The 24,260-nt window shown below is 46.3% G+C and overlaps 2 protein-coding genes across 4 annotated transcripts in view; both read right to left on the reverse strand.

The window, feature by feature from the left end:
• Positions 1 to 24,260, reverse strand: part of LOC131709360 (butyrophilin subfamily 2 member A2-like) — a 184,781-nt gene that overhangs the window by 158,127 nt on the left and 2,394 nt on the right. Inside the window, exons 2-7 of the mRNA XM_059011836.1 lie at positions 23,311 to 23,387; positions 21,658 to 22,005; positions 21,268 to 21,549; positions 17,544 to 17,651; positions 17,414 to 17,440; positions 16,765 to 16,791 (exon numbers count right to left, since the gene is read on the reverse strand). Of these exons, the coding sequence (XP_058867819.1) occupies positions 16,765 to 16,791; positions 17,414 to 17,440; positions 17,544 to 17,651; positions 21,268 to 21,549; positions 21,658 to 22,005; positions 23,311 to 23,383 (865 nt within the window). The 5' untranslated portion in view covers positions 23,384 to 23,387. The remainder of the gene's footprint in view (positions 1 to 16,764; positions 16,792 to 17,413; positions 17,441 to 17,543; positions 17,652 to 21,267; positions 21,550 to 21,657; positions 22,006 to 23,310; positions 23,388 to 24,260) is intronic.
• Positions 1 to 24,260, reverse strand: part of LOC117410031 (E3 ubiquitin-protein ligase TRIM39-like) — a 114,430-nt gene that overhangs the window by 88,341 nt on the left and 1,829 nt on the right. The window lies entirely within an intron of this gene.

Below are 24,260 nucleotides of genomic sequence, written 5' to 3' on the forward strand. Positions count from 1 at the left end.
AAGTGAAGGTGGCATTGTCATATAGTTTACATTATTGTTAATGTGCTTGAGATTTTTTAAAATCAATTATTACTGATAAAAAAACTTGTAAAGATTATTTTTGGTATATGATTGCTTGGTTTCTCCCGGATAAAAGAGTTTGCGCGGGAACCAACCACTCGAGGTCCTTGTCCTCCATAAACACAAGGTGGCGCAGTCACATTATTAACATCGATTTAGCAAAGACCTGTTACAAAAAAATAAGGGGGAAACAAATATTCACAAGGTGAAATATTGGGTCCTAGGGAGGAGTTAATATTTGTTTGCAGGGGGAACAGATATTCTGTGACACCGGTACAAAACAAGTCCTGGACACAAAATCCATCACAAAAATAAACCCTTCTTTACAGATGAGGGTTTATCACCCTGTCAGTGTCTGTCTGTCTTTCTGTGTGTGTTACTGATTGGTTTGTTATTTTTTTCTTCAGATTAACGGATTGGCGTCAACTGGATCTTACGTTCAGAGCGGACAGAAAGACAAGGCTGCCTCCCAGTCTCTCTTCACTGCCAGTTACGTCTACTAGACCAGTGCGCTCATTAAACTGGGACCAGTAAACCTCACACACTGAGGTTAAAAATATTGAAGACGTCTTTAAATAGCTTTAAATAAAAATCTACACTGTTGGAAAATTAAAGTGTGTGGAAATTCATGATTTTTCTTTTTTCTTTAAGTGATTTATAGCTTAACAAATTAATGTCATAAAGATGACCTGCTTGGAAGTTGCATTAGCTCTCAGATGTCCAGTTTTTGAAAGATGTTCTCGCAGACCTGGATTTGACATGATAACTGGATTAAAGGAAGTTCTGTTTCTGTGCCTCGCACTCGGGAAGGCTGCTGGACTCCCCGCCTCACTTCACCTCTGCAGTGTCTTCTGGTTCATGTTACTGGCTGACGGCATGCCAGTCAGCAGGGGGAGCAGCAGCTGATTGGTTAATGACAGGAAAGAAGCCAGCGAAGGGGAGGGGACAATTTCACCCTCCAGGTGAACAAGGAAGTGCAACCCTAACTGAAACCATGGCTTGCAAACGGAGATTTCTTTAACCGGGTGTAGCACTGTAGCACATATCGCGTTGTAAAATGAAAAGTTTCCATTCTAGTAAGCTTTTGAAAGCCTGGCTTGTGCAAACAGAGATTACCCCAGGGTAGAACCAGAGGTGTTCAAATGAGAATCCATGTTTTGCTGCAACATCTTTCAAAAGCTGCACATGTGAGAGCTGTGGAGCGAATGGAAGTGATGCACCGGTAACACTGAGGGAATTCTTTTATGAGCTGCAGTAGAATCATTTTAATAAGAACTGAAATTGGTTTCAGTGGTCTGTGTAACCCTCATCATAGAAACTAAAATGAAATCAAAAACAACGGGCACAAATGGATTATATTTTGAGTTTTTTTTTTTTTTTTTGTAAAATCTCCTGGATGTTTTAAATATAAGGCGAACATATTTACCATGTATGCTGAATAAAAATGACAATTTAAACACATCTGAACTGAATCTGTTATGTTTCAGTATTTCTAAATCAGACTGGAAGTAACTGTGCTTTGAGGAGGAGGTGGGGATATGTAAACTAACTGGAGTGTGTACAGAGCCTGCAATCCTCCGCAGATCCCCACTCTGAGTTTCAAACAAAGTAGAGATATCATCCATTACTATTAAACAGGCAAGCTTAGACATACTCTGTAGTGCAGCCCCAGCTGTCTCCCCCTCCCTCCCTCTCCCCCTCCCCTCTCTCACCAGCGGTGTGGATCTCTAGTACAGCCCCAGCTGTCTTCCCCTGCCTCCCTCTCCCCCTCCCCTCTCTCACCAGCGGTGTGGATCTCTAGTACAGCCCCAGCTGTCTCCCCCTCCCTCCCTCTCCCCCTCCCCTCTCTCCTCAGCAGTGTGGATCTGTAGTACAGCCCCAGCTGTCTCCCCCTCTCTCACCAGCGGTGTGGATCTGTAGTGCAGCCCCAGCTGTCTCCCCCTCCCCTCTCTCCCCAGCGGTGTGGATCTGTAGTGGAGCCCCAGCTGTCTCCCCCTCCCTCCCCCTCCCCTCCCCTCTCTCACCAGCGGTGTGGATCTGTAGTGCAGCCCCAGCTGTCTCCCCCTCCCTCCCTCTCCCCCTCCCCTCTCTCACCAGCGGTGTGGATCTGTAGTACAGCCCCAGCTGTCTCCCCCTCCCTCCCTCTCCCCCTCCCCTCAGCGGTGTGGATCTGTAGTACAGCCCCAGCTGTCTCCCCCTCCCTCCCTCTCCCCCTCCCCTCTCTCCTCAGCAGTGTGGATCTGTAGTACAGCCCCAGCTGTCTCCCCCTCCCTCCCTCTCCCCCTCCCCTCTCTCACCAGCGGTGTGGATCTGTAGTGCAGCCCCAGCTGTCTCCCCCTCCCTCCCTCTCCCCCTCCCCTCTCTCACCAGCGGTGTGGATCTGTAGTACAGCCCCAGCTGTCTCCCCCTCCCTCCCTCTCCCCCTCCCCTCAGCGGTGTGGATCTGTAGTACAGCCCCAGCTGTCTCCCCCTCCCTCCCTCTCCCCCTCCCCTCTCTCCTCAGCAGTGTGGATCTGTAGTGCAGCCCCAGCTGTCTCCCCCTCCCTCCCTCTCCCCCTCCCCTCTCTCACCAGCGGTGTGGATCTGTAGTACAGCCCCAGCTGTCTCCCCCTCCATCCCTCTCCCCCTCCCCTCTCTCACCAGTGGTGTGGATCTGTAGTACAGCCCCAGCTGTCTCCCCCTCCCTCCCCTCTCCTCAGCGGTGTGGATCTGTAGTACTGCCCCAGCTGTCTCCCCCTCCCTCCCTCCCCTCGCTCACCAGCGGTGTGTATCTGTAGTACAGCCCCAGCTGTCTCTGTGAAGAATCTGCTCATGAACCCAACAGGCTTGTTATTGTTGAGAGTTATGTGTGAAGAATCACAATTAAAATGTCCAGTTTAAGGATACAATTCATTCATATGTGTAATGGTCTCATTTAATCAGCACTCTGCTGTCATGAATGTCTTTCTTTTTACAAGTTCAAGATTGCCGAGGTAAACAATTGAGCAGTAAATCACACAACACCGTTATATCTTTTATACATTTTATCAAGAAAGATAGAAAATAGATGCGCTACAAAAACAGAACAGAAGATTCATATCAAAATAGCAGAAATCAGTTCACTGAGTTTAGCAATGAATAATATTCAGGGAGCATCTCAGCTTCAGTGTAAATATTGATTACATGGAAAATAATGCATTCATCTATTGTCTAGAAAGTCTATTATCATTATTTATTTATTATCAGACACCCTTATCCAGGGAGACTTACAGCTGTTACAAAATATCACAGTACAAAATTAGAGGGGGCAGGGAGGAGAGAGGAGAGAGGGAGAGGAGAGAGGGAGAGTAGAGGACAGGAAGGAGAGAGGGAGAGGAGAGAGGGCAGGGTGGAGAGAGGGAGAGTAGAGAGGATGGAGGAGAGGGAGAGTGGGAAAGGGAGGGGATTAGCATATCAGAGGGAAGGAAGAGAGAAAGAGGAGGGGAGAGCCATAGGGGAGGCAGAGAGGAGAAGGGGAGAGGAGAGAAAGAGAGGAGATGGAGAGAGGTGGAGGTAAAGAGAGAGGGAGACAGGAAGGGAGAGTAGGAAAGGGGGTGTAGAGAAATAAAGAGGAGGGGCTCAAGGTAAGAGGGTGGAAGAGAGAGGATTTCTTCTCATCAACCCAGAAGAGTGCAGAGAGAGTGTCAGTGGAAGTGAAGAGGAGATTGTCTGAGCTGTTTGAATAGTTTCCTGGTTCAGACAGCAATGTGTGTTCAATCTGCAGTGCTGACAGGGTCAGGATCAGGGGACTCCAGCACAAGGTCTGTATCACTGTCCTCAGTATAGAAGAGTGGATAGAGTTTCTCATTGGGCTTGAACTCCATGTCAGTGAAAGTGTAGATGTGAGATCTGGTCTCCACATTGTAAAAGGAGAGCTGCCCTTCCTCATAATCCAGATACACCCCCAGCTTCTGGGGCTTCAGGCTCCGGGGGAGGGGGGTCTGGGGGTCAGTGAGAGCAATGAACTCATCTTTATATCCATACCACTCCACAGTCCAGTAACCCTGCTGGGGGGTCGTGATGAACCACCCCTTCCTCTTGGCAGTCTCTCTGCTGACTCCTAATCCCCACCATGTATTCCCCCCCACCTGCACCTGCCAGTAGCGTCTCTCCGAGGTGAAGCCCTCCCTGCCCAGCACACACTCCCAGTAATCAAATCTCTCTGGAGTGTCAGGGAGATCCTGCAGTGTCTCTCCCTCTCTCACTCGTTTCCCCTCCGCAGACAGGATGAGCGCGGGGTACGCTGTATCAGGGTTCAGAGTCACATCAACTGTGGAGCAGAGAGGAGACATCATCATCATTATTATTATTATCATTATTATTTACACAAAAAGGGTTTTAAAAAAAAATAACTGGCCTAACAGGACATTTTCTTAACCAGCCAAACCACAACCTAAAATAACCTTAAAATGACGTCTCAGACAGATTATTATTATTATTATTATTATTATTATTATTATTATTATGAGCAGTATTATTATTATAAAATAATATAAAAGAGAAAAGAGGAACGAAAGAAAAAGAAAGAAAGAAGGAAAGAAAGGGGAAGGTGACAAAGGCAGAAGGTGAGCCTCTTACCTCAATTAAAATGAATCTTGAAATAATAATATTTTCTAGATATAAATATTAACTAAACCCCAAGATCGCCTCGTACAGTAAAGTCTCTTAAATCGACAGGATGAACTCAAGCTGCAGTTTGGAATCGCAGTTGGAATTGTAGCAGTTCTTCGAATTTCGAACTGTAGCAGTGTTCGGTTGTCATGGAAACCGCAGTGAACGCAATGAGCCGCGAGATACACGATCCTGAAGAGGGGAGAAGAACAACACAAACTGAAAGTGTGAGAGAAAACCCTGACGGAGGCTCTTCCGTGACCGGCGAGTGAACAAGATCTGGAGCCCAAACATCTTAGCCTTTTCAGAGCAGCACACCCGAGCCGAGCCGAGCCGAGCCGAGCCGAGCCGAGCCCCCCCAGCGCGGGTGTGTTCACACTGCTGCTCAAAGAAGAAGCTGCACTGTGGAACGTGACGTCAGATTCCACGGACACGCGTGCACAGAGGAGTGCTGTGGATTTGTTTTGAGAATGGATCCCGAGGCCGGACTGTCCCAAACGATAAAGTACCAAAAGATTACACACGAATACACAAATATGGGTTTGTGTTTCACATGCTGCTGACTGCAAATACAAACCGAATAATTTCATTTCATATTATTAAAGTTAGATTAACTACGACTAATAATAACTTTACAAAGTTACAGATAGTATTTAAAAATGTCAGAAAAATAGATTTAAAGCAGGCCTATTAAAAACACAATCTAAACGAAACATTAAAGAGATTTTTCTGTACAGCTTGTTTTTATACATGCAATGTTAATAGATGGGATTTTTTAAAATGACCGAATTGAATGTGATTTTCAGATACTTTCACATTTCCAATATACGGAGCTTATTTCTTTATTTCTTTATTTTCTGTTAAGGGCTGGTTTATAAAGTAACCACAAAATAATATGCGCGATTACTGATCACTTTATTCATTAGAAAAAATGGCGCCGATGTGTTGAATTCAGAGACTTGTCTTCTGGAAAGTATTTCTCCTTTAAATTGTTTAACGCTGACAGGGATCATTTCAAACAGAGACAAATCAAACCTTACAGTGTGTGAACTGCAAGGTCTGCTGCTGCTTCATGAATTGAGTTCCATGTATTTATCAGCAACGCTTTATATTACGTGGCATAAATTAATATTAAACTGATATTAAATGAATGTTAAATTGCATATTAAATTTACGTTCAATTATTCCTTGTTACTTTCCATTGACATTCAAGTCAGATTAACTGTATTTTCAATAAGGGGAAATTATTACATATTTTCAACGGTAACAAAACGTGATATAAATGGCCGTGACGTGCCATTACATTTTCAATCAATATTTGGTTAACATTTAGCAAGAAACCAGCATGTGCACATTTATTAAATATTAATTTAACATTCATTTAATATCTATTGCATATCTATTTAATATTAATTTATGCCACGCAATATAAAGCGTTGCTGATAAATACATGGAACTCAATTCATGAAGCAGCAGCAGACCTTGCAGTTCACACACTGTAAGGTTTGATTTGTCTCTGTTTGAAATGATCCCTGTCAGCGTTAAACAATTTAAAGGAGAAACACTTTCCAGAAGACAAGTCTCTGAATTCAACACATCGGCGCCGGTCGCTGCAGGTCTGTGACCAAGAACTGCGTCCATTAAGACATAATATTTAATCTCTCTAAATCAACCTCTCAAATCTGACCTCCTTTTCTTTCCCTCCTCCTCCACACTCTCTTCCTCTTCCTCCGCTAAGAACCTCGGAGTCACCCTGGACCCCTGCCTCTCTTATTCCCAGCACATCTCCACTCTGGCACGCACTTGCCGATTCTTCCTGAGCAACATCCGAAGAATCCAACCCTTCCTCACCAACTACGCTACCCAGCTCCTGGTCCAGGCCTTGGTACTCTCCCTCCTGGCTGGCCTCCCTGTGTCCGCCACCCGTCCGCTCCAGCTCATCCAGAACTCCGCTGCTCGCCTGGTGTTCTCACTGCCTCGCTTCTCCCACGCAACTCCACTGGCTCCCGATCACCGCTCGCATCCAGTTCAAGACTCTTGTACTAGCCTACAGATGCCTTGACCAGACTGCACCCAGCTACCTCCAGACCCTCATCTCTCCCTACACCCCCACTCGACCTCTCCGCTCCGCCTGCACTAGAAGACTGGCTCTACCTCCTCTACGCTCCCCTGCCTCCAGAGCCCGCTCCTTCTCCACCCTCGCTCCGCAGTGGTGGAATGTCCTCTTGCCACGCCGGTGGTCTCCGTATGCACTGGCTTCTAACTGGACTAGTAGGAGAGGTGTCACATTGTTCTGTTGCTCTGGGTACCTCTGTTTGCGAATCCAGAGCCGTCTCCGGGTACAGAGTCAAGTGCGATGCGTTCCATGTTTTGACATCACCCAAGACGTAAGTGCTTGGTCCGATCTTTCTCTGTACTCTCACAGGATCCTTTCTTGACTTGTTCAGGTTTCCTAACTCGTACATAATCACCCTGCTTGAAGATTGGAACTTTAGCTCTCCTTCTTACTTTTTTCTTGTTTCCTGAGTACAGTGTCTTGTACGCGCTGATTCATGTCGGAATCATTCACAGTCGGCAAGATGTTTAACTTGGTTCGCATTTTCCGACCGTATAGTAGTTCAAAAGGAGATGTAGCAGTCGTTGCGTGCGGTGTAGCTCTGTAATTGTGTAGAAATTCAGTCACAACTGGCTTCCAAGGTTTACGTGCTCTCTCTGCATTCAGTATGCATTCCTTAAGTACCCTATTAAATCTCTCCACAGCGCCGTTCGATTGTGGGTAGTAAACACTTTCAGAAAAACAGAGAAGTCAGCAGAAGTGAATTGCGGACCGTTATCAGTAACAATGTGGTGAGGATTTCCTTTTTGGCTAAAAACTGAAGTCAGGAACGAAGTAATAACATCAGTGGTAATGCGTGAAGTAAATGCTACCTCAGGACATTTAGTATAATAATCCACTAAGGTTATTGCATAGCGGGGATCCCAGGTTTCACATTCAAAAGGTCCCACTATATCGATAGCAACTTTATGCCATTAAGGTCCATCTGGTAGTTGGACCGGCTGAAGCGGAGCAGCAGATGTTTTTGCTGGCAGGACAGTCAGGACGATATAACCGACTGTACAAGCATGTCCATCTTTGGCCACCAGTACAAATCGCGGAGGCGTTGTTTAGTGCGCAGCATGCCCTGGTGACTTTCATGAGCTAAATGAGCAAGCCAAGTTCTCAGCGTTATAGGCACGATCAGACGATGGCTACCTCTCAGGATATACGCATCTTATACAGCCAACTCGTGACGGAGAGGGAAGTAAGCCATGATTTCAGGAGGAACTTGTTTAGCTGAGTTAGACCAGCCTTTATCTATTTGGGCTCGCAGTTTTGAGAGTTCGGGGCAAGCTTCACAAGCAGCAGTAAAATCCGATGTGGGCAAAGCAGCAAGTGCAGTTGAAACAGCAGCAATCAGTTCAGGTTCGGTGTCTTGCACAGAGTCATTGAAATTAGGCAGAGGCAGTCTGGACAAGCAATCAGCAGTACAATTTTGTGATCCAGGTCAGTATGTGACATCATAAGTGAAACAGAGCAAACAAGCCGACCATCTAGCAATCCGCATTCCAGCACGACCAATGCCTTTAGTAGCCAGCAGTGTGGTCAGTGCTTGGTGGTCAGTCCTCAGTGTAAAGTGAAGTCCCCATAAGTCCTCTGTGGAGTATGTTACCAGTCTCACTTTGGGTTCATTTAAAGGACAGTCGGTAAAGTATTGCTTATATAAGTCAGTATAGAGACTGACGAACCTGTATCCACAATGAGGTCAATATTGTAGCTATGAGTATCTGACACTCCAATTTGCACAGTACAGACAAGTTTGTCTTTGTATGAGACAGCATCATTCATGTATAGTACTGTAAGTTCGGGAACAACAATTTCACTTACCACATGTGTGTTGGCAGAGCGACACACTTTCGCAAAATGTCCGCAGTTGTTGCATTTAACTTTTGAAGCAGGGCAGGTGGAAGCATTTGCCAGGTGAGTCGAAGAACCGCAGCGATAGCAGGAAAGGCGGTTTTGCTTAGCCGGAAAATCTGCTCCTTATAACATTGCCATCTACTGTTGAAACTAAATAATGAATTATCATAGGACACAACAGGAGGGACAGGGAGAGGGGAGGGAGAGGAGAGAGAGGGAGGTAGAGGGGAGGAGAGAGGAGAGGAGAGAGAGGGGAGGGAGAGGAGAAAGAGGGAGGGAGAGGGGAGAGAGGGAGGTAGAGAGAGACGGGGAGAAGGAGAGATAGGGAGGGAGAGGGGAGAGAGGGAGATAGAGGGGAGAGCGAGCGAGAGGCGAAGAAAGAGGGGAGGGAGGGAGGGACAGGAGAGGGGGGAGGGAGAGGAGAGAGAGGGAGGTAGATGGGAGAGGAGAGAGGGGAGGGAGAGGGGGGACAGGAGAAAGAGGGAGGGAGGGGAGAGAGGTAGAGGGGAGAAGAAGAGAGAGAGAGAGAAGGAGGGGGGATAGCAGAGGAGAGGGGGACAGGAGAGAGGGGAGGGAGGGAGAGGAGAGGAGAGAGGGGAGGGAGAGGAGAGAGGGGAGGGAGAGGAGAGAGGAGAGGTAGAGGGGAGAGGAGAGAGGAGAGAGAGAGGAGGGAGAGGGGGGACAGGAGAAAGAGGGGAGAGAGGGAGGGAGGGGAGAGAGGTAGAGGGGAGAAGAAGAGAGAGAGAAGGAGGGGGATAGCAGAGGAGAGGGGAACAGGAGAGAGGGGAGGGAGGGAGAGGAGAGGAGAGAGGGGAGGGAGAGGAGAGGGGAGGGAGAGGGGAGGAAGAGGGAGGGAGAGGAGAAGATGAGAGAGAGAAGGAGGGGGATAGCAGAGGAGAGGGGGGGACAGGAGAGAGGGGAGGGAGAGGAGACTGAGGGAGAGGAGAGGTAGGTTGGGGGGAGGGAGAGGAGCGAGGGGAGGGAGAGGAGAGAGAGGGAGGGAGAGGAGAGGAGAGGAGAGGGGGGACAGGAGAGAAGGGAGGGAGAGGGGAAGAGGAGAGGGGAGGGACAGAGGTAGAGGGGAGGGGAGAGGGAGGGAGGGAGGGAGAGAGGGGAGGGAGAGGAGAGGAAGGGAGAGGGTAGAAGGGGAGGGAGAAGAGATGAGAGAGGAGGGGAGGGAGGAGAGAGAGTGAGATAGAGGGGAGAAAGGGAGGTAGAGAGGGAGGGAGAGGGGATGTAGAGAGGGAGGGAGAGGGGAGGGAGAGGGGAGGGAGAGGGGAGGAGAGAAGAGAGGGAGCTAGAGGGGAGAGGGAGGGAGAGGGGGGACAGGAGAGAGGGGATGGAGAGGAGAGAGAGGTAGAGAGAGGGGAGAGAGGGAGAGGAGAGGGGAGGGGGGAGGGAGAGGGGGACAGGAGAGAGGGGAGGGACAGGAGAGAGGGGACGGAGGGAGGGAGGGAGAGGGGAGGGGAGGGAGAGGAGAGAGAGGTTTTGAGAGGGGAGAGGTAGAGGTGAGAGGGGGAGGCGAGGAGAGAGGGATGGGGAGAGGGGGGACAGGAGAGAGGGGAAGGAGAGGAGGTAGAGGGGAGAGGGAGAGAAGAGGAGAGAGAGAGAAGGAGGGGGATAGGAGAGGAGAGAGGGGAGGGAGAGCAGAGGGAGGGAGAGGAGAGAGGGAGGTATAAGGGAGGGAGAGGAGGGGTATTTGCACATAAACATAATTAGGGCTTCGGATTTCTGTTTTTTTATCCTGAGTTTTCTCATCTCCTTAACAATTTAAGCAATTCGTGCTTCTCAATCACAACTGTACAACTGATTGAATTTACGTTTCTTTTTCTACTAAATGGGCTTTTAAATCGTAAGTCTTACTTTTTCATTGCAAAGCAGAAGCGACTCCTCTTTATTAATGTCAATACAGTCACGCACAGCGATTGTAATAAAGTGTGTCCAGAATAAAATACTGTATTGTTCATTCTAGCTTTAATAAAGAGGAGTCTCTTATTAACATGTCGAGATCTCGTTTGCACGTCCTGCTTGTAATGAAAATGAAGGCTTGGCTGGTTGAAAAGCCCATTTAGTTGTTTCACAGAATGAATCAAGTTTACTATGAACACGTTTCTCAGTTGTGATTGAGAGACACAAACTGCTTCACAGGGATCAGATGAATTCTTAAAGTAGAGTAGAAAAGTCGGGTAAAACACTGACAATCAGAAGCCCAGCCTCGAGTATACACTGGGATATGCATCCCCACTGAGGAGAAGAGGAGAGGAGAGGAGAGAAGGATAGAGGGAGGGGTACACTCATGAGAGGAGAGGTGCAGACAGGCTCCAAATTGTAATACTCTTAATAATGTGTAGAAAGAATGTCTGTACCAAGTTTCATCACAATCAGATCAGCAGTTCTCTAGATGCATGTCAAAGTGTAACATATGGAGCCCTGCAGTGTCTACATGTGATCTTCACTTCACAGTGAGTTCACAATCTGGGGCATTATAACTAAACACAGGGTTCATACACTTTTTCAACATCAAAATTCCATACTTTTTTCTAGACTTCCATTTGCTTTCCCAGACTTGTGTTTTAGTTTCTACTAGTTTTTCAATAGTTATCCACATAGACGAGCAGCCGCAGAGCATTATAGCTTTTTGATTCAGAGCAGAAGTTGCTCCTGGTTTTCTAAAAGTATTTGTTAGAATCTGGAGGTGCATATCTAGCAAGAGGCAATGCAGGTATGCAAAAGAGAAGTAAGATACAATCTAAGAAATGTCCAATATTTGAGAACTATGTTGCATTATTTACAAAGAGAATATAAAAAGTGGATACTGCAAGTAAACTTGTGCCAAAATAGGATAGTATAATGGTACCAATAGTATACTAAAACCAGACACAAGTATACTTGCAGTATAGTACTTTTCTGTAAGGGATGATATTGGATTCTGATCCAAACTTCTTTCTATCCTCTGTTAAATGTTGAACACTATGGGAGGTGAAAAACAACAGAAATGAAATAACAAATGTGCGAGTGTGGTATATTAAACATACATGTCAAACACTGAATACAGCACAGCCTCGCTATAACAACCCTGTCTGGATCCAAAGCCTTTTGTTCGCTATAGTAAAAGGACAACCCAAAACGAACAAGCTGCTGGAGTAAGTTAAGGAAGTCACCCTGGGTAAAGGCATTAGCTAAATTATTAATAATATTAGTACTGTTTTTATTTTTTCATTTTCTTTGTTATTACAGTATTTGTCACTACTACCATAAAAAAGCACATCAAAGTTTCAGTTTTGTTTCATTTGCAAATGTTCATTTAAATCTTGGTTCCTTATTAAAAACACACGTCAATGTTTTTGTTTTTTTGCCGTGCCGGTTGCATAGAGCTGTACGAGCCAACATGAGCATCAGTTTGAGTTTTTAAAATCACTATTTAATCGTATAATGAAGGCCATAGCGAGGATGTAAACAGTATATCTACACTCGGCTGACGGTGTGGACCCGAGACTGCTGCTGCACCACACATTTAAAATAAAATTACCGGAACATGTTATTAATCACATTAAAAGAAATGAAAAAAGCGATGTTAACATGCTACGTTTAATCTGAGTCAGTGATAATAACTATTGTATTCGAGTTTTAATAAAGTTAACAACAAGATAACAAAATGTGAATGTTGGTGAGCAGAGTACAGTAGCTTGTAATTAAAGTGTGTAGCTTAAAAAAAACCATAGCCTTCAATATAAATGCTTATATTTTGGCTGTCGTAGTGTCCATTTTACTGATCGTTTCACTGGAGCAGACCGAGTCACGTAACATATACCAGAGCGCTGACTGGATATATATATACTGTATATATATATATATATATATATATATATATATACAGTACTGTGCAAAAGTTTTAGGCAGGTGTGAAAAAATGCTGTAAAGAATGCTTTCAAAAATAGACATGTTAATAGTTTATATTTATCAATTAACAAAATGCAAAGTGAGTGAACAGAAGAAAAATCTAAATCAAATCCATATTTGGTGTGACCACCCTTTGCCTTCAAAACAGCATCAATTCTTCTAGGTACACTTGCACACAGTTTTTGAAGGAACTCGGCAGGTAGGTTGGCCCAAACATCTTGGAGAACTAACCACAGTTCTTCTGTGGATTTAGGCAGCCTCAGTTGCTTCTCTCTCTTCATGTAATCCCAGACAGACTCGATGATGTTGAGATCAGGGCTCTGTGGGGGCCATACCATCACTTCCAGGACTCCTTGTTCTTCTTTACACTGAAGATAGTTCTTAATGACTTTCGCTGTATGTTTGGGGTCGTTGTCATGCTGCAGAATAAATTTGGGGCCAATCAGATGCCTCCCTGATGGTATTGCATGATGGATAAGTATCTGCCTGTACTTCTCAGCATTGAGGAGACCATTGATTCTGACCAAATCCCCAACTCCATTTGCAGAAATGCAGCCCCAAACATGCAAGGAACCTCCACCATGTTTCACTGTTTCCTGCAGACACTCATTCGTGTACCGCTCTCCAGCCCTTCGGCGAACAAACTGCCTTCTGCTACAGCCAAATATTTCAAATTTTGACTCATCAGTCCAGAGCACCTGCTGCCATTTTTCTGCACCCCAGTTCCTGTGTTTTCGTGCATAGTTGAGTCGCTTGGCCTTGTTTCCACGTCAGAGGTATGGCTTTTTGGCCGCAAGTCTTCCATGAAGGCCACTTCTGACCAGACTTCTCCGGACAGTAGATGGGTGTACCAGGGTCCCACTGTTTTCTGCCAATTCTGAGCTGATGGCACTGCTGGACATCTTCCGATTGCGAAGGGAAGTAAGCATGATGTGTCTTTCATCTGCTGCAGTAAGTTTCCTTGGCCGACCACTGCATCTACGGTCCTCAATGTTGCCTGTTTCTTTGTGCTTCTTCAAAAGAGCTTGGACAGCACATCTGGAAACCCCTGTCTGCCTTGAAATTTCTGCCTGGGAGAGACCTTGCTGATGCAGTATAAATACCTTGTGTCTTGTTGCTGTGCTCAGTCTTGCCATGGTGTATGACTTTTGACAGTAAACTGTCTTCAGCAACCTCACCTTGTTAGCTGAGTTTGGCTGTTCCTCACCCAGTTTTATTCCTCCTACACAGCTGTTTCTGTTTCAGTTAATGATTGTGTTTCAACCTACATATTGAATTGATGATCATTAGCACCTGTTTGGTATAATTGTTTAATCATACACCTGACTATATGCCTACAAAATCCCTGACTTTGTGCAAGTGTACCTAGAAGAATTGATGCTGTTTTGAAGGCAAAGGGTGGTCACACCAAATATGGATTTGATTTAGATTTTTCTTCTGTTCACTCACTTTGCATTTAGTTAATTGATAAATATAATCTATTAACATGTCTATTTTTGAAAGCATTCTTACTTTACAGCATTTTTTCACACCTGCCTAAAACTTTTGCACAGTACTATATATATATGTGTATATATGTGTATATATGTGTATATATGTGTATATATGTGTATATATGTGTATATATGTGTATATATGTGTATATATGTGTATATATGTATCCGATGCGGGCAGGTCATTTAGATTACTTACACCTCCGTCCATCTCCATCCGGAAAACATTTTCAAAACAGGACACAAAATAAAAAAGTATAGAATAACAGTAGAAAAAGAGGGATCTCAGATGTCTGTTCAGTATCTTGTCTCAATCGTCATCTCCTGCCCTGCAGCTGCACGCAATCAAACACACACACTGACACACACACACAGACACACACACACTGACACAGACACACACACACACACACACTGACACACACACACACTGACACAGACACACACACTGACACACACACACGCACACACTGACACACACACACTGACACACATAGACACACACACTGACACACACACACGCACGGACACACACACACACAATGACACACAGAGACACACACACACACACTGACACACAGACACACACTGACACACACATTGACACACACTGACAAAGACACACACACTGACACACAGAGACACACACACTGACACACTCACTGACACACACACACTGACACAGAGACACACACACTGACACACACACACACTGACACACAGAGACACAGACACTCACACACACACAGACACACACACACACAGCACGGGGCAGCAGTGTGGAGTAGTGGTTAGGGCTCTGGACTCTTGACCGGAGGGTCGTGGGTTCAATCCCAGGTGGGGGACACTGCTGTTGTACCTTTGAGCAAGGTACTTTACCTATATGTGTTACCTTTGGGAGGCACACGAGGCTGGCATTAGCTGAGCTGGGAGTGCACAGAGGTTTAAATGAGGCAGAATGTAAATATAGATGTAAACACAGTGAGTGAGACGGGGCTCCTCGCTATTCTTTTACCCTCCACTGTGAAAGGAATCCATTGAAGAGACACATACCTGCTGAGCTGAGGATCCACTTCCATTCTAGAACACAGAAATAAAGAGAGCATTATTTTACAATCACTCCTCCTGTACTTTCTACAGTTCAGAAGATGTGTAGCACACACTAACTGGCAGGGCTGAGCTGGGGTGAGTCAGGCTGTGGATTTACACACACTCTACATACCTGATTTAGGGACCTCACGGCTCATAGACTCTGTCAAAGAAGAGAGCTGGATTACATTCTGAACAGTGAGGTGTAAAATCATCTATTGAATAACTTTGAATAACAAATCACACTGTGTATTAAACAGCTAGTCTAACTGTGACTGACATGAGATATCCTTGAGCAGGTCTAGTAGAGAAATGGTCTGCATGCACACATGGAGTAGTGCACTGGACTCGACAGAAGAATAGAAAGCTAACACAGGCACACAGACACATAGGATAGAAAGCTAACACAGGCACACAGATAGAAGGATAGAAAGCTAACACAGGCACACAGACAGATAGAAGGATAGAAAGCTAACAGACACACAGACAGATAGAAGGATAGAAAGCTAACACAGGCACACAGACAGATAGAAGGATATAAAGCTAACACAGACACACAGACAGATAGAAGGATAGAAAGCTAACACAGGCACACAGACAGATAGAAGGATAGAAAGCTAACAGACACACAGACAGATAGAAGGATAGAAAGCTAACACAGGCACACAGACAGATAGAAGGATAGAAAGCTAACAGACACACAGACAGATAGAAGGATAGAAAGCTAACACAGGCACACAGACAGATAGAAGGATAGAAAGCTAACACAGACACACAGACAGATAGAAGGATAGAAAGCTAACACAGACACAGACAGATAGAAGGATAGAAAGCTAACACAGGCACACAGACAGATAGAAGGATAGAAAGCTAACACAGACAGATAGAAGGATAGAAAGCTAACACAGGCACACAGACAGATAGAAGGATAGAAAGCTAACACAGGCACACAGACAGATAGAAGGATAGAAAGCTAACAGACACACAGACAGATAGAAGGATAGAAAGCTAACACAGACACACAGACAGATAGAAGGATAGAAAGCTAACACAGGCACACAGACAGATAGAAGGATAGAAAGCTAACACAGGCACACAGACAGATAGAAGGATAGAAAGCTAACACAGACACACAGACAGATAGAAGGATAGAAAGCTAACACAGACACACAGACAGATAGAAGGATAGAAAGCTAACACAGACACACAGACAGATAGAAGGATAGAAAGCTAACACAGGCACACAGACAGATAGAAGGATAGAAAGCTAACACAGACACAGACAGATAGAAGGATAGAAAGCTAACACAGGCACACAGACAGATAGAAGGATAGAAAGCTAACACAGACACACTGACAGATAGAAGGATAGAAAGCTAACACAGGCACACAGACAGATAGAAGGATAGAAAGCTAACACAGGCACACAGACAGATAGAAGGATAGAAAGCTAACACAGACACACAGACAGATAGAAGGATAGAAAGCTAACACAGACACACAGACAGATAGAAGGATAGAAAGCTAACACAGACACACTGACAGATAGAAGGATAGAAAGCTAACACAGACACACAGACAGATAGAAGGATAGAAACCTTTGTGGTAATTTTGAAAATAAAAACCAATTCTTACCAAGTTCCTTACGAAGGCACTTAGCAGCTAAAAAAATGAATCAGACAGAACAGTGTGTGGTTATTTCAGCTCCAGTACAGATTAAAATGAATCAGACAGAACAGTGTGTGGTTATTTCAGCTCCAGTACAGATTAAAATGAATCAGACAGAACAGTGTGTGGTTATTTCAGCTCCAGTACAGATTAAATTGCAGTATGAAAAACACACCCAGTTAAAAGAACAGGATGTCCATGTGAAAATGAATCTGCTATCTGAGAAGTATATGAAACATACAAACTAAAATTGTTACAATTTTCAACATCCCTCTAAAAGGAAACATTTATATTCCTAAACCTTTATGTCCAATAAAGAAAACAACTTTTTTTAAATTTAAATTTGAATAGATTAATTTATTTAACCAGGAGATTTAATTTATTAATTTATTTAATCAGGTCTTGTTTACAAAAGGGTCCTGGAAACAATAAAATAACAATTGCAATGTATAAAAACAATTATATTTATTATTATTTACTTATTATTTATAATGATTTCTAGTGAGCTGGATTTCCGGTCCAGGGATGTCCTTATTTATGGGTGTGGTAGTTTAAGATACTGCTGCAGAAACCTGGAATGGGTTTTCAGCATCTCTTCATTAAGTGCTTTACTTACCCATAGGCTCAAGCTTTCTCTCCATGGCTAGAAGAAAAACAGTACAGTCAATATTACTGTAAACCTGTTTGACATGTTTAAAATGCACAGAGCTATATGAAATGTTTCATGATAATGATAAAGTTCATACCATCCATTTTTCTCCATTGGATCACCAGCAGAGGAATGGCTCCAATACTGAGAGCTAAAGTCAAGAAGAAAGCCACCATCCATCCAGAGACTCCTGGGAAAAAATCACCTGGAAAACAACACAGCAGCTCAACACACTGGAACACACACACCCCTCCCAACACTGAGCCACACCCCATAGTGAGCATTCCACACACCCCTCCCAACACTGACCACACCCCTCATAGTGAGCATTCCACACACCCCTCCCAACACTGACCACACCCCTCATAGTGAGCATTCCACACACCCCTCCCAACACTGACCACACCCCTCATAGTGAGCATTCCACACACCCCTCCCAACACTGAACCACACCCCTCATAGTGAGCATTCCACACACCCCTCCCAACACTGACCACACCCCTCATAGTGAGCATTCCACACACCCCTCCCAACACTGACCACACCCCCTCATAGTGAGCATTCCACACACCCCTCCCAACACTGAACCACACCCCTCATAGTGAGCATTCCACACACCCCTCCCAACACTGACCACAGCCCTCATAGTGAGCATTCCACACACCCCTCCCAACACTGACCACACCCCTCATAGTAAGCATTCCACACACCCCTCCCAACACTGACCACAGCCCTCATAGTGAGCATTCCACACACCCCTCCCAACACTGACCACACCCCTCATAGTGAGCATTCCACACACCCCTCCCAACACTGAACCACACCCCTCATAGTGAGCATTCCACACACCCCTCCCAACACTGAACCACACCCCTCATAGTGAGCATTCTACACACCCCTCCCAACACTGAGCCACACCCCTCATAGTGAGCATTCCACACACCCCTCCCAACACTGACCACACCCCTCATAGTGAGCATTCCACACACCCCTCCCAACACTGACCACACCCCTCATAGTGAGCATTCCACACACCCCTCCCAACACTGACCACACCCCTCATAGTAAGCATTCCACACACCCCTCCCAACACTGACCACAGCCCTCATAGTGAGCATTCCACACACCCCTCCCAACACTGACCACACCCCTCATAGTGAGCATTCCACACACCCCTCCCAACACTGAACCACACCCCTCATAGTGAGCATTCCACACACCCCTCCCAACACTGACCACACCCCTCATAGTGAGCATTCCACACACCCCTCCCAACACTGAACCACACCCCTCATAGTGAGCATTCCACACACCCCTCCCAACACTGAGCCACACCCCTCATAGTGAGCATTCTACACACCCCTCCCAACACTGAACCACACCCCCTCATAGTGAGCATTCTGCACACCCCTCCCAACACTGAGCCACACCCCTCATAGTGAGCATTCCACACACCCCTCCCAACACTGAACCACACACCTCATAGTGAGCATTCCACACACCCCTCCCAACACTGACCACACCCCTCAGTGAGCATTCCACACACCCCTCCCAACACTGACCACACCCCCTCATAGTGAGCATTCCACACACCCCTCCCAACACTGACCACACCCCCTCATAGTGAGCATTCCACACACCCCTCCCAACACTGACCACACCCCTCATAGTGAGCATTCCACACACCCCTCCCACCGCTGAGCCACACCCCCTCATAGTGAGCATTCCACACACCCCTCCCACCACTGAGCCACACCCCCTCATAGTGAGCATTCCACACACCCCTCCCAACACTGAGCCACACCCCCTCATAGTGAGCATTCCACACACCCCTCCCAACACTGAGCCACACCCCCTCAGTGAGCATTCCACACACCCCTCATAGTGAGCATTCCACACACCCCACCCAACACTGACCACACCCCCTCATAGTGAGCATTCCACACACCCCTCCCAACACTGACCACACCCCTCATAGTGAGCATTCCACACACCCCTCCCAACACTGGCCACACCCCTCATAGTGAGCATTCCACACACCCCTCCCAACACTGACCACACCCCCTCATAGTGAGCATTCCACACACCCCTCCCAACACTGAGCCACACCCCTCATAGTGAGCATTCCACACACCCCTCCCAACACTGAGCCACACCCCTCATAGTGAGCATTCCACACACCCCTCCCAACACTGACCACACCCCCTCATAGTGAGCATTCCACACACCCCTCCCAACACTGAGCCACACTCCCTCATAGTGAGCATTCCACACACCCCTCCCAACACTGACCACACCCCTCATAGTGAGCATTCCACACACCCCTCCCAACACTGATCACACCCCTCATAGTGAGCATTCCACACACCCCTCCCAACACTGACCACACCCCTCATAGTGAGCATTCCATACACCCCTCCCAACACTGACCACACCCCTCATAGTGAGCATTCCACACACCCCTCCCAACACTGAGACACAGCCCTCATAGTGAGCATTCCACACACCCCTCCCAACACTGACCACACCCCCTCATAGTGAGCATTCCACACACCCCTCCCAACACTGACCACACCCCTCATAGTGAGCATTCCATACACCCCTCCCAACACTGACCACACCCCTCATAGTGAGCATTCCACACACCCCTCCCAACACTGGCCACACCCCTCATAGTGAGCATTCCACACACCCCTCCCAACACTGAGCCACACCCCTCATAGTGAGCATTCCACACACCCCTCCCAACACTGACCACACCCCTCATAGTGAGCATTCCACACACCCCTCATAGTGAGCATTCCATACACCCCTCCCAACACTGACCACACCCCTCATAGTGAGCATTCCACACACCCCTCCCACCACTGAGACACAGCCCTCATAGTGAGCATTCGACACACCCCTCCCAACACTGAGCCACACCCCTCATAGTGAGCATTCCACACACCCCTCCCAACACTGAGCCACACCCCTCATAGTGAGCATTCCACACACCCCTCCCAACACTGACCACACCCCCTCATAGTGAGCATTCCACACACCCCTCCCAACACTGAGCCACACTCCCTCATAGTGAGCATTCCACACACCCCTCCCAACACTGAGCCACACCCCTCATAGTGAGCATTCCACACACCCCTCCCAACACTGACCACACCCCCTCATAGTGAGCATTCCACACACCCCTCCCAACACTGATCACACCCCTCCCAACACTGACCACACCCCCTCATAGTGAGCATTCCACACACCCCTCCCAACACTGAGCCACACTCCCTCATAGTGAGCATTCCACACACCCCTCCCAACACTGAGCCACACCCCTCATAGTGAGCATTCCACACACCCCTCCCAACACTGACCACACCCCCTCATAGTGAGCATTCCACACACCCCTCCCAACACTGATCACACCCCTCCCAACACTGACTACACTCCCCACACACACACACACACACACACACAAATATGTTTGATTCAGATATTGACTGGCCCACTAGTTCATGTGTTTGATTCAGATATTGACTGGTCCACTAGTTCTTGTGTTTGATTCAGATATTGACTGGTCCACTAGTTTTTGTGTTTGATTCAGATATTGACTGGTCCACTAGTTCTTGTGTTTGATTCAGATATTGACTGGTCCACTAGTTCTTGTGTTTGATTCAGATATTGACTGGTCCACTAGTTCATGTGTTTGATTCAGATATTGACTGGTCCACTAGTTCATGTGTTTGATTCAGATGTTGATGCCCCATCATGATGACTGTAATCTATGGTCAGTGTCAGTCAGGCTCAATCCACAAACATGTGATACTCACTGGATATGTGGAGTTTGGATTCCCAGTCTGGTTTGGGTGTTTTACTTCTAACCAGACAGGAGAACATGTTGGACTGCTGTTTGATTTTGATGTAGCTGCTGACACTGAGGAGCCCCTTACTGTCCCTCTGCACTGTTGTGTTGGACAGTGATGTCACATTGTTTCCATCCCTGTCTCTCCAGATCACTTCAGGTTCAGGGCTCCACCCCTCTGATCTGCACACCAGCCGGGTCTGCTCTCCTTGTGTAGAGTCCATAGAGATTGAGGGCTGGGTCCCCAGAGCTGTCAGGGAATACAGACAGTGAGACACACACAGAAGACACTCCAGCCAGGTCTCCAGGATATGGAGGTGCTATTTCAGATGAAAACACATTGCAATTCAGCACTGACCTCTAACTATCAGTTCAGTCTTTCCTTGTCCATTCCAGACTCCATCAGTGGCATAGCAGGAATAGACCCCGCTATCAGTGTGACGGAGGTTTCTCAGGTTAAGAGAGAGAATGCCTTCCTTCAGCCCCACTCTAGAGAGAGCAGTGCGGCCCCGATAGTCACTGTCCTGAACATCTGTGCGATCCCTTCGATCTTCATATAAATGAACTGGGATCCTGAATTTCTGTCTGAACCACCTCACATCCATGTCCACAGCACTAAGACTGGGGGTGATGTGACAGGGCAGGATGACATCTTCACCAGGAGAGGCGATGAGGGGCTGATCAGAGCCAACAACAGAGCTGCCATCTGAAAAACAAAACACTGGCAATTAGAAACAAACAAGCATTTGCTCAAACAGTACCCTAGTAGAAGAAGAAGCACACAGCTATGAGATATGAGCTATAAGCTGTGACCCTGGGAGCTCTACACTAAACATCCAGCTATGAGATATGAGCTATAAGCTGTGACCCTGGGAGCTCTACACTAAACATCCAGCTATGAGATATGAGCTATAAGCTGTGACCCTGGGAGCTCTACACTAAACACCCAGCTATGAGATATGAGCTATAAGCTGTGACCCTGGGACTTCTACACTAAACATCCAGCTATGAGATATGAGCTATAAGCTGTGACCCTGGGAGCTCTACACTAAACACCCAGCTATGAGATATGAGCTATAAGCTGTGACCCTGGGACTTCTACACTAAACATCCAGCTATGAGATATGAGCTATAAGCTGTGACCCTGGGACTTCTACACTAAACATCCAGCTATGAGATATGAGCTATAAGCTGTGACCCTGACACCTCTACACTAAACATCCAGCTATGAGATATGAGCTATAAGCTGTGACCCTGGGAGCTCTACACTAAACACCCAGCTATGAGATATGAGCTATAAGCTGTGACCCTGGGACTTCTACACTAAACATCCAGCTATGAGATATGAGCTATAAGCTGTGACCCTGGGAGCTCTACACTAAACACCCAGCTATGAGATATGAGCTATAAGCTGTGACCCTGGGACTTCTACACTAAACATCCAGCTATGAGATATGAGCTATAAGCTGTGACCCTGGGAGCTCTACACTAAACACCCAGCTATGAGATATGAGCTATAAGCTGTGACCCTGGGACTTCTACACTAAACATCCAGCTATGAGATATGAGCTATAAGCTGTGACCCTGGGAGCTCTACACTAAACATCCAGCTATGAGATATGAGCTATAAGCTGTGACCCTGGGAGCTCTACACTAAACATCCAGCTATGAGATATGAGCTATAAGCTGTGACCCTGGGACTTCTACACTAAACATCCAGCTATGAGATATGAGCTATAAGCTGTGACCCTGGCAGCTCTACACTAAACATCCAGCTGTGAACGCTGGTGCATTAGACCCACTGGTCTGGAACTCAACCAAAGCCCCAGCACAGTGTTAGTAGGTTAGGAAACTGAACAGGCAAACTGAACTACAATTCCCCTTCCTATAAAAACAGGACATCTCTGAACTTGTGATTTTGCATCTCAGTGGATCTGTCCTGTTCAAAGATCTTCAGGGTAGCATTAGTGATGTGTCTCTTCATCAGTTTCATTTCTACAGTCCCTCTCACCTCTCTGTGTAGAAACAGCTGGTAGCAAACTCAAGACAATGAGACAGGTCCTCCCCAGGAATCCCATCTTCATTTCCCTGGAAAACAACACAAGTGTTTGAGTGACAGTGACTGCTTTACGGTATCCTCAGTAAGGATAGAGAAAGGGGGGTTGGTGCTACACTGGGATAGATGTTTGCTGGTTGCAGATCTTGTTTGATGATTCATCTCTTACTGTTTGTGTTGCTGACCTTAACCAAGTGGTTTACTAAAATACCATTTAGATATGTGATCTATATGATTGCTGTTATATTGTATGAGAACTGCCTTGGCAATTAATTGTGAATATTTATATACATGATATTGGTGCTATAGAGGTGTGTATCTTCTCTATTAATTGAGCCTTTAGCAGCTATTACAAAACTACTGATCTGGGTATTTGATTCAGTGCATTTGTCTACAATTGTATACTTGTGTGGCAGTGTGGAAATGCAAAAGCCCTGCCAGGCATGTGTGTGGGTGTGTGGGTGGGTGGGTGGGGGGGACGACTAGTGATCTGATCATTATTGTGTGTTGTTATTTGTTTACCAGGTAGCTTTGCAGTACCTGCAGTATGAGTCACAATGATACAAATACAAGAATAAACCAATTCAGAGAGAGAAGCTGGTTGAAATGGCTCTCAGTGTGTGTTGCAGTGCATGGGTTAGGGTTAGGGTTATAGAGAGAAGCTGGTTGAAATGGCTCTCAAAGATATGCTTTTGTTCAGGGGTCTCATTTCATTTCTCAAGATAATTCCAGGCGTTACTCTTTTTCGAAGCTGCTGTTCGTATTGCAGACGCGAGACTACAGGAAACAATACGTCACTGGCCTCTACTCCCTTAGCCAATAGCAGAGCTGCATGATGAAGTGCGCCCGCCTACCTGTCAGTATCTGCAGTGGCCAGTGAGGTGAGAGTTTTACGACTGTCGTTG

The sequence above is a fragment of the Acipenser ruthenus genome, chromosome 43 (assembly GCF_902713425.1).
Source record: "Acipenser ruthenus chromosome 43, fAciRut3.2 maternal haplotype, whole genome shotgun sequence".
NCBI classification, from domain to species: domain Eukaryota; kingdom Metazoa; phylum Chordata; class Actinopteri; order Acipenseriformes; family Acipenseridae; genus Acipenser; species Acipenser ruthenus.